The sequence below is a fragment of the Lepidothrix coronata genome, unplaced genomic scaffold (assembly GCF_001604755.1).
Source record: "Lepidothrix coronata isolate B3197 unplaced genomic scaffold, Lepidothrix_coronata-1.0 Scaffold17, whole genome shotgun sequence".
Lineage (NCBI taxonomy): Eukaryota > Metazoa > Chordata > Aves > Passeriformes > Pipridae > Lepidothrix > Lepidothrix coronata.
In genome coordinates, this window is record NW_016690197.1 from 541,246 (window position 1) to 553,328 (window position 12,083).

Here is a 12,083-nt window from a genome sequence, read left to right on the forward strand (position 1 = left end):
TCATAAACCATTTTCCAATACTAGATCTCATTTTTACTGCAGAAGACTAAATTGCGTTTCCTTTATCTTTCCAGAGTGAACATGTGATAAGAATTTTGTTTTATTTGTACTGCTATACCCTTCTCCATCTTGAGTTTCACAAGAATCAAACCTAAGATTTTCAGCCTTTTCCTATGGGTTATATTTTACTGAGCTCTCATCATACCAGGTGCTCTCCTCTAGGTTTTCAGTATTGTTCTGCATTCTCTTGTTTCGTTTTGAAGTGTCTTGCCCAAAACTTGCCACACTGTTCCAACAAGGCCAAACCGATGTCAAATACAGTGAAATAATTCCCTCCTTTATCTTACAAAGAATGTTTCTGGTGACATATCTGAATGCTACATTTGCTTCCTTAGCAAGACCACAACAGCATTGATTGTCATTCTGCTTTTTATCCACAAGGATTCCAAGTTGCTCCTGCAGATGCTCACCAGCTATACCTTATTTTGTAGCCACAAATGAGGCTACAAATACTCAGCACTTCTCTATTGAATCGCATCTCGTGAAGTGCCTCAGATTTTTCTGAATAAACGGGGTCTACTACAATATGTTTTTAAGTCTGGTTATAATTAATAGTTTCTACAAAGTCAGCATCCAGGAACTCAGTAAAACCATTAAAACCTCATTTTCCCATCAAGTAATCACTTTACACTTCCCTTTATCTTCTGCTACACCTAAATGTTTTCTGGTTGCTTTTTATGATACATGGTATGACTCATTTTGAACCACACCCTCATTTTATAATCACTCTGTTACACCTTTACACTCCTCCCTTTGTCTTCTCAACACCTTTTCTTTAGAATTCACCTCTGATTTCAAGTTCAGTAAAGTTAACCCATTGGAACCACGACTATACCTTGTTATGCCTTCATCTCCACAGAATTCCACAGTTCTTTTGCCATCCTTTACTTACTGTATTATCTTTCCAAAAGTGCTACTAGTTTCCTAAAGTTGTGAAGTCTTTTTACTGATTCCTATTATCCCCATTGACCTTTTCCCACCTCTTCCTCTTCTCCAAACAGTGGATGCTACCATGTCATAATCACTTTCAAACTAATTATCTTCTGGATTCCTCATCCTGTTCTTCCTTAGCCATAATGAAATCTGAACTGATGGCTGACTTAAACTTTTTAAACATGTAGGGATAATGCTGTCAATCACAGGAAATTGTGAAGCCCTGTCTGTATCCCAACATTACTTTTTCAAATGCCAGGAAAATTAAAACCTTCATTTTAATTTCTTTTCTCTGGGGCATTTCTTTAAAAGGAAAGAAAATACACTTCCAAAAGAAGGTCTTTCTCAGTCTTTCTTTCTTTTGTGTATTTCCAGGCAGCTATTGAACAAGGTTTGTCCCTCACCTCTCCCTAAGTTCAGAGCAGAAACATATGGTTAGGGCAAGCAACATTATGTTGCCCTCTCTTCATCCTTACTGGTCTTTCATGAAAAATAATCTCCTATATAATCAATAGTTTTGTGCTTTGTCTTGCCATGTCTTACAGCTTTCAATTAAACTTCTGAATAGTGGTGGAAGTTTGTTGAAAAAGAAATTAAAGGAAGGATGAGATAAGAGTGGAACAACTCTCAATTGAACTATCAGTCAAATTCAGTACCCATTTCTCTTCCATGAAGAGTAGTTCATTGCTTTTCATACTGATTTACACATAAAAATAATGAATGTTTAGAAAATTAGAATTAAAATTACATTTATTAATATGAGGGAATAAAATACTCTGTTTAATTTGACTATCTGTTTTGGTCTATATTACAGTTTTGCAGAGTAGTATATTTTATCTTTTCTCTATCCTTGGAATGCAGAAAATTTCAAAACCATTAAATGTCCCACAGCCAGAGAAATGTGGTCCCTAATGCTATTTATACTCCCAGGCCTACTGCTGCTACTAATAAAGAAGCAGACACAGGCTCTTAGAGTTCTGCTTCTGGTACAACCACATACAAACTCAGTTTCAAGTAGTGCTCTTGTGCCTCTCCCACAGATATGTGCCCTGGGGTGGGCACAGAATTTTCTTAGAAAAGGCAGAAAAAGAGAAAGGGAGAATGAAAAATGTCTCAAGGAACCAAGAGAGATGCTTGATGCCAGGTATGAAAGAAAAATAAAAATAGGAAGGGAAACTAGGAAAAAAGACAGGAAATAAATATCCAAAAAACCAGGAGGTGTCTACAACTGTGCCAGTCATGGCAAAAGAAGCAGCAACACACATCTATCAAAGCTGGTGGGTCACTTCAACAATTAAAGGCACAAACAAAAATTGTACAAGAAGACTAGATATGTTCTTGCAGATCTTTCATAGGGTCTAAAATGCTAGTCATTGGCAACTCCCAACCCAGGTAATAAAATATTTTGGACTATTCTGGAGACACAGCTAAGCATGTCATTGTTTGGAAGAGTTGTTTGCTTTTGCAAGGATTTGTACAGAAATCACAAGTGTTCTTGCTCTTAAAAAGCTACTTGGCATGTTTAACCCAGAATTCAGGTAGAATTGCTACCTAAATGGAGGCAAGGGATGATTTAGTATTTCTAGATGAATAAAAATAAAAGCGCAGACGATGAAATATAAATCTAAAAGGGGTTGGGTAGTTAGAAAACCATTTTCCCCCTCTAATCTCCAGTACTTTTGACAGTTCTGCAAGTTTGAAACATAACATGTCTGAAATCAGAAAAGTAGACACACTTAAAATTATATATTTTTAAAGCAGTAAGGTTTTTATGACTTGGCTTCAAAGAGGACATATGAGGACATGATATTGCCTGCAAAGACCCATCCCTGTGTATTCCCTTATTCTAGAAAACTTGCCATGTAATGTTTCAGCCTTCCAACCTCATGCAGTAAATTCAACTCCCAATTCACTGAGATGATGGAGTCCTTTTGCACCAGCAGTGGCATCCAAACTGAACAGATACCCCAGCACAGAGACCTGGGTTATTGAAAACCAGCACAGGGATTTTGACAGTACAGCTCTGTAATTTGGGAACAACTCTTATATTCTACATTTGCTCATTTGCCGGGCAATAACCTTACCAACCATAGAGATTTAAGTTATCTCATCCCAAGCTTGGTGGTGTTGCTCACCTAATAAAATTTAAGTCTAACTCCAAAACCTAACTCCTGTCTTACTGTATGGGAAGATACACAAGGAAAACAACCCACAAATTGTCAGTACAGAGATAGTAAAGTAGATTTAAGTGAAGTAAGACAATAAAAAAAATCTCTTATAAAAATAATTGCATGCTATGTAGTAATTCTTACTACAGCAAGGTAAGTCCAAGTTTCAGATCCTATTGGCTTGTCAAAAGGTGGGAGATGGGGCAAATAAAAGGTGTTCTAGACCAGCAGACCTCGGCAGTCTGAGCTGCTAAGGACCTTAAATTCTTCATGGAGTGAGAAAGGCCTGAAGAGCCTGATTACAATCAAATGCTTGTCATACAAGAAACCTCAATGGAAAAATCTGTCACTGTGTTCTCTTACTACTACTGCCCCTTCAGGTCAGTCAGCCTTACACCTCTCTTTCCTTGCAATAGGATCATTAGGTCACACAGAACATAGGTTGAACAGAAAAGTGGAGGATTTTCCATCTGCCTGGGAGAAAAAAAGGCCTAGCTGAGTTTTTGGTCCATTACATAATGGGACTGCTACTCTTGAGGAATTACATCAAAAAGAGCTGATTTGACTGGGAAGAGCTGATTGTTGGGAATTAAAAATTCATTCCATTCTTCAAATCACAGCAACAGCCAGCATTACATTTTCCATCAAGTACTCATGTAGTTCTCACTACTACCAACTGGAAACTTGTACATGGAAAGGGTGATCAGTCTGTCTTCTTACCAGCATGGGGGTATTCACATGCACACTTAAATAAGAAGCAAGCCATAAGGAATCTCCATCTGTCTATAGATGCATTCATATGGATGCTTGATGTACCTTCTTTTCATAGCAGCTTTAAGCAAACTCACAAAGACCAACACTCTTCTGTTAGAGAGAGGACAGTCAAGAGATTTTTGCCTGCAAAGAACTCTCCAAAGTTTCATGAGTCTAAAAAGCTTCTGTAATTGTCTGTTCGAATTTCATTTCATTTTATGATATTTATAATTACATGTAATAATATTTTTCACTAGAAAGTTATAGTTTAGATTTACATGGTGCTATCGTGGCTTCCCTACCCAGTCTTCAGCCATAAAAGAAAAAAAATAACAGCTCCCAAAATAGAAGCAGAATTGACACCCTGTGTGATGTGTTTGTGCATGTGTATGCATGCACATGTTAGTGCATGAGTGCTGAAGGCTTTTATTTTGATTTTCCGGATTCAGGCATCATGAAGTGAGTTTTAACATCTGAACAATAACACAGCAATAAAAAATTCACAAACACTCCCTGACTATAAATGTTTAGGGAAATATGCACTGTATTATCTTTATGTGAATATAAACACTGGCTCTCTGGGCATCGTGCTGATGTTTTGTAGTGGGTCATTACTGCAGCTGACAAACCAGGAGGTACTTAAATGTAACAAGGACCAGAAAGAATTTATAAAGCCTTCACAAGCTGGGATTTCACTCGCTTTCCCTAAACCCTGTTTAATTACAGAGCCTTTCTAATGCCACACAATACAATTTAATGTTACTATTAAAAGTTGCCTATCCAAAATTATTAACTAGGTGCAAAGAAAGGAATGAGAAATTAACCAAGGAATTCGTTATTAAATTAAAGGCTGTGTATTTATAAAATAAAAATAAGACAGTGAACACTGTTCTTTTTAACTTAGATATTATGCTATCTTTTAATGAATCATTATTAAAACCACAGATATATAAAATACTGAAATTTACCAGTGATTTATACATTATTATATATGATAAAACATTTCACTGCTTTTTAAATACAAATCTGAACAGATTCCCATTAGAATATCATGGTATTAAGGTAAAATAAATAATCACAGTAGCAGGACAGGACACCATTTGCTGCAGAGAGGAAACATCACATTTTGAATCTATGCTTTTCTGGATCTTGGCCAATGCACCAACACAGTTCTGCACTAGAGAAAACCTGTGTATCATGTAAATTTGAATGAGCTGAGCTTGCAACCACCTCAGCGCTCTTTCCTGTCCTGGCACCTGTGTGAGGGCTTTCATAGCAGTGAAGAGTGAGCTCCTGGCAGATAGAGATGCCTATATTTGAGGCTTCTTTTGATATATTCTCTGCTTCCTAAATTGCTAATGAAATAGCATCAGCATGCAGGTAAAAAATAAAGTCTCCCAGCCGCTATGAGGTGTATTGGAAGCTTTATCTTGACCTCTGGTGTTCAACCTGTGCCAATTCAACTAAGACAGGTAAGCAGTGACACTGCACAGTTTGCACCTTGTGCCATTCAAAAAGCAAAAATGGTAAGTATATGCTCAGTTTGGTGTGTCAAAACATACAAAACAAAAAATGGTGGTGAGACAATGTAGCAAACTGTATTTTGTCTTTTGACTTTCTTACCTCATTTACATAGACCCAGTGACTATCCTTTGATGCAAGGTTGGTTTCCACAGCCTACAAAAATAAAAAGAAACATAATAATAAAAATAAATAAAACACGTGAAATATATTCCAGAAAAAAACTTATATAAAAATGTACTATAAAGCTCATTTTGATTGTTTTCATTGTTATTGGCATTGTTTCAGTATAGTTCTTTTCATCTCTTCCTCTCCTTCTTCATGGGACAGTATCTTATTAGTGGTAGTCACTTTTTCCTGACTTCAGTTCCTAACCCAAAGTACCCTGACCATGCATATATACCACAAAAGCATCCTGCAGCAGGGTGGTGCATCAACATAAGGGCTTCTGTGATGAACAACTGAACACCAAACATGCAGTTCATGAGGTTTAACTTTTGTATGATATATTTAATGCATCCTACTAGGTTGGGTTTCTTTTCAATGTGCTTCTCAAAACATACTGTCTCTGCCCCACTGTAATTCTGATAGTTTAATTGTTAGTTAACCTATTTCATGGAAAACACCATGAAGACACTCAAGTGGAGTTCATATAAGTCATCGTCTCTTCATATTTACACAGTACTGAAGGTAAAGGTATGTCACAAAGGCATGGTCACTTTTTCTGGCTTCCTGATATGGACTTGGACAATCATTACATATTATAAAGAAACAGCCCATCTCAGCAGTTAGCATATTTGTCCATACACAAGTAACCCTCATGGTTCACTAGGAAGCTAAAACTAGGAAAGATTGCTATCACAAACAGCACTACTAGTACTGAGGACCTCAGAGGAAAGATTTGGCAATATACATACAAGTTCCTAACTGTTTGACATAGATAAGCTCACTTGAAGATACTTAGCAGGCTAATAGAGCAATAGCAAGCACCAAGAGGTGTACATTACACTGCTAGAGATATTCTTAATATTCTGCTTAATACATGGTTAAACAATTACTATTGTGTATTCATCTCACCTAATAAACCAGGACAGTCCCAGTGCACACACGTATTTCAGAAGGCAGTTCATTACACGAAGTTTTGAATGTTCCTGCCTTCAACAACTTCTTTCTTCTGTACCAGTATGACCCCATTTATTGAACAGATATTCTTATTGCTCTGTTATAAAAGGCCCTATGAATCACTGAAATGAACACGGTTAAAAAACCAAATACAGATCAACAAAATGCTTCCAGTTACTGCTTCTTAACCTGGATAATTTCTGAACTCTGTTCAAAAACAATTGCACTGATACAGAGAGACTGTAGACTGTGGCATTGGGCTGAGCAGGAACATCATCAACCACCTTCCTCTTCAGAACAGATTTGCATAATAAGCCTCAGACATTTAGCATCAGATGGGATGAATCACCTTCTCTGATGACACTGACTACAGATGACTGGCTTAGAATAAACGCCCACAACTTCTAAGGCTGCAGTGAAATGACAAGAGATGCATCCCTAATATAGGCTAAGGGAGTACTGATCCCAGAAAAAAAAAACAAACAAGTAAAACTTCACTAAGTAGCCAACACCAACATTTTTAACATTAATCTTAATTTATACTGTGCTTTAAAAAAAAAAAAAAAGGTATAAATTACTTGTCTAAATAAATGTATTTTAAAATTTTACTCATTTGCATAGCTCACAAAAACATAAGAAAAATTGTGGGCAACACACATATCTCCATCTATTTCTCATGTCCACAAGGTGAAGTACTCCTTTAAAGAGACAAAAATCCCAAAACAGAAATTGCAAACTCATGGAAAGAGAAAAATCAACACAGACAGAGCACAGTAATTCTCTTCATCATCATAAACAGCATTATGGGAAAATAACGAAAACCGGTGTCAAAGCAGATGAGAACCACTAGAGACAACACTTCTGACAAAATAATCCTCTTCTAAGCATGCAGTGAAAAATTGTCCCCCTTGGTAATTGTCTCCTTTGCATTTATTCTAAGCTGGCAGGAAAATTAAACTGACCACTTAATTGAGGAATAGCAGCTCTTAGGAAAACTAGCAGTGATGAACAGGAGGGCAAAAACTTGTACATTTTCTCCCTATTCACCCCCAAACATGTTCAGACAAAGTCAAAATAGCCAGGTGCTATAACACAGAGAGAAAAATCAAAGTACTGCCAGCATTTGCAACACAGGATTAAATAATGCTCAGGTGCAGAGTTATTGCACTGGCTACATTTTGTGATTTATCTGCAACAGTGAGCAATTTATATGAATAAATGCTAAGTCTGGGGAGCTGAAAGAGCCAGGGAATTTGAAATGAATTATTGTAACTCATTCTGCTGGGTTCACATATCTGGGCCAAAGTTTTTAAAATGAGGTGCCTAAATTTAGGTTGCTAAGAGTTTCTCTTTAGTCATCAGAGTGCTAGACCATTCAGTGCTCCTCCTACAGAGGCAATGGCTCTGCATTCTAATAGCTTGAAATGTATTTAGAAACATCTCCGTAGATAGTCAATTTTAAATAGCTCTAAACGTCTCCAGTTAAGAACTGCAACACATAGCATGAACTTTTACTCGAAACCCAAACATGCTGAGAGGGAGCAGAAACTTCTTGCATTTTGTGCTTCAGATTTTGCACCATGTTTACCGACTTGATGTCTTAAAAAATCCTAAAAAAATAATTTATTGTAAAACATCTCTCAGAAGTTTCGACTTTCTGATAGCACCAGTGTATTGCTGGAGGCTCCTGAAAGTTAAGCAGTGTGAAGAGCAAGGTCCTGGAGACCTGTGATATCACAGGAAAATTTACTGAGAATTCTCAGAATAGGAAAGAAATTACATGTTTGTAAATTATGGAGTTTATTTTACTTCAAAGAGCAAAAACATATCAGCACTTGGAAGATTATGGTCACCCATTTTTAATAATTCAAGCTGTTTAAGGTCTTGCCATTTGCTTATGTTTGTGTCCATCCATTCAAAAAGAAAAGAATGGTTTATGAAGCATCCTTGAAGAATCTATTACAGCCTATTTCATAAATGCACTCTCTATAAAGGAAGTAGACTAGGAATTAGTGAGATCACTGTGGCTGAGGAAAAGTGCTGCCATCTATTGGGGCAGGATTCACATGTTAAAGTATGTAATGGGGATTTTTATGAAAAAACAATTAATATATGTTCAAAATGTCCTAGTTCTTTTTATACTTTATATGTACATGGGGTCTAGTTGGCACTTGGGAGTAATGCCTCACAATATTCCTATCAAACAGAAAATCTGGTTTTGAGATAAACAGTGCACTGGAAATTAAAGAACATCCATCTTTCCTTTATTTTCTCTTAGAGTAGCAAATAGCTTCTATGAATTTGAAAAAAAGAGGTTTATTTGAGACGGAATGCCCTTCTTCCTCCCCAACTACATTTCAAGAGCCAAATGTAAAATGCAGAACCCAAACAAGAGAATTGTAATACACTCAGTGGACCACTATTAGTGACAACATATAAATGATATTATCAGAACTGGGCCAGAATTGGAAGATGGGAAGGGAGCAGCAAATGTAGAAAATCGTTTACAATTTCTCAGTAGAATGCATTTGCAATAGCAATGAAATAAGAAGACACTGGAAATCAAAATACGAGCATTAAGATTTCAGATCTCATAGCAACAATGATAAAAGAAAAAATAAGATGCTGGATGAAAAATGGTCAAAGATAGTTTCATGTACATGGTTTCATTTACTTTTAAATATATAACTTAAAATAATTTACTGTCAATAATCCATGACAACATTATTTTACTGGAATACAGCGAAGAGCAAATATTTACATTGCCTTTATGAATAAGTAACTTGGTTCATTATTTTATTTAATGGTAGTGGCAGGATTAAAAGGAGAAGTTAGGAAAGTAAGCAATAAATACTGCTATGTTTGGAAATAAATCAATTCTGCAGAGGGAAAAAAAAAAGGAACAGAAACAATCCTTTACTCTCCAAGGATATAATGGGTGGCTAGTAATGGGGAAGGCTCTTTTCCACAGTATCTGGCTGCTTTGCCAGGGTCAACACCTTGCTGTTAACAGCAACAAGGAGCCTGCCTAGAAAGGAATTCAAGGATGAGTGGCCAGACACGACTGAGAGAGATGCTGGTGAGTGTTCAAACGAACGTAGGCAGACTGTTTCAGTGACAGCAGGATGTGCTAAAGAGTTTAGAATTACATGCTTCAGTGTTATAGTTGTAAACCTGTTGTCTCCTTACTATGTACCCAGGGGAGCAGGCAGTAGGAATGTCTGGAAGCCCCACAATCAACCCCAGGATCCTAGAAGGAAATGTCTTGCAGGTGGCAAACACAGATGTTCCTGCTGTGTCTCAATTTTTGGAAACAAGGGTTGCCACCCTGAAATCCATGATATAAAAGAACCACCAGACTGTTTTACTGGGAGGGATATGAAAGTAGCAAAGGTTATTACTTGCACATCCTTTACCTTAATGGTGAGCATAAAGAGCATCATAGCTTTCCAGAATGAAAAAATGAAACAGAATAAACTGGGGTGTTCGCAGTTAGAAAATAATTGGAAAAAAGTGTCCTGAGAGATACTGGAAGAACATAAAACCAAAACTATTGCCAGCTGTCACAGTTTAACCCCAGCCAGAAACTAGCCAGCTTGCTCACCACCCTCACCTATCCCAGTGAGATAGAGAGGAAAATCAGAAAAAAAAGGTAAAACCTGTAGGTTGAGATAAGAACAGTTTAATAATTGAAATAAAATAATATAATTAAAAAAATAACTGTAATTAAAAGGGAGACAACAAAAAGACAGAGAAAAATAAAACCCCAGAAAGGCAAGTGGTGACCAGTACAGCTGCTCACTACTCGCTGACCGATGCCCAACCCCTTCCCGAGTGATTGGTGGCTCCCATCCAATTCCCCCCAGTTTATATACTAGGCAGGATGCTCTGTTGTATGGAATATCCCTTTGGCTAGTTTGGGCCAACTGTCCTGGCTCCCTCCTGGCTTCTTGTGCACCTCCTATCTGGAAAAGATGGTAAACTGAAAAGTCCTTGAGTAAGCACGACCTAGCAACAACTACAACATCACTGTGTTATCAACATTATTCCTATACTGAATGCAAAACACAGCAATGTACAGCCAGTAGGAAGAAAAATTAACTCTATCCCAGCTGAAACCAGGGCACCAACCAATGACTAATTACAGCTGTCATCAGAGAGCAGATACACCTGCAATGCGGTGAGTGCTCCCTGTCACTGGCGGATACATCGGATCATCCCCAGACTCCAGCTCCAGGAACCAGGCCCTGTTAAAAAGCCACTCCTACACAGTTGTATTCCTCTTGAGATGCCACTGCAGAGCCCTACCAACCAGACAGACAGACCATGGCCAGCTCCAGGATGGTTATGTTAAGGAAACTTCCCTGTCCGACCATCCAGGACCCACTCTTGGAGTCACACTCACACCACCTGAGCAACCCCCAGAGGCACTGAAGTCCCTGAGCAGCTACACCTCCACACTCTCACACTAAGGTTTCCTCACCTGCTCAGCCCCAGATTTCCCATAGCAGAGTCTCAGATGAACTAATCTTTAAAACAGTTTAATCTTGCTGCAATAACTAAATAACAGCTTGAGCTGGTACATCTGAGGAGGGACCCTAAACAAAGGAAATCTTGGGGTTTTATACTCTTGCAGTATAAGCATGGGACAGTCTGGGGGTTGTCGGCTCCAGCCCTTTCCCTCAGTGTCCCTCACTTGGCTGTGCCACAGGTCCCTGGGCCCTTTGTCATGCAAAAGGCTCGGCCATTCATGTCCTCTTGTCTGGGGCTCCCACCCAGAGCTCAGTTTGGAGCTCTCACTGCAGCTGCACCCTGAGCTGCCTGCACTGGATGTGTTCCTCAACCCTTACAGCAGAAAACCAGGCACGGAATGTGCTGGCCAGTAAGCATCTGAAGAAGCAGCCTTCAGAAGACCCAAGTTTTTTTTAGAGACCAGGACAGTGGAGGATGAGGTTAGCAAATACTCAGGGTCAGCTCTACACTATGAAATTAGTAAAAAAAATTAAAATACACCTTTGTCACATCATCATAGGCAAATATCCCAAAACTCTGGTTCTTCTGAGGGAATTTGTCACCTTTCCCTTCATATGTCTAAAACAATCAGTATGGCAATGATAGATAAAACCCTTTTTTTACCTTTGCTTTCTTTCCCTCTTAATTTTTTAATTTTTTTCTTATTATTCATAATGAAGCTGTAAGTAAAGGAGGGTTTGGGGAAGTAATCCTGTCTAAATCTCAGCTCTTTGCAAATCTTTCATAAGGGATCAGTCTCAGCCCTTACAATTCATTACCTGCTCACTTCACATTTGCCACTGAACAGGTTTCAAAAGAAAACTGTTTCCAACTCTTATCCCCAACAAGGTTGCAGCTAGTCACCTGCTTCCAAAAGCAGCTTTTTTTTCTTTTCTCTTCATATTCTTGCAGAAATTATTTGCCTACTGCCTTATCTTCTCCCATCCCCCCAAAATAAGAAAAAATACTTCAGAATCATTTTGAAATCTACTATAGTAAAACTGCAGTAGGGAA

At 38.0% G+C, this 12,083-nt stretch overlaps 1 protein-coding gene across 3 annotated transcripts in view; it reads right to left on the reverse strand.

Moving 5' to 3' along the window:
- Positions 1–12,083, reverse strand: part of GRID1 (glutamate ionotropic receptor delta type subunit 1) — a 516,037-nt gene that overhangs the window by 124,112 nt on the left and 379,842 nt on the right. For all 3 annotated transcript variants that reach the window (XM_017807171.1, XM_017807170.1, XM_017807169.1), the window contains exon 5: positions 5,538–5,591. In XM_017807171.1, coding sequence (XP_017662660.1) covers positions 5,538–5,591 — 54 coding nt within the window. The remainder of the gene's footprint in view (positions 1–5,537; positions 5,592–12,083) is intronic.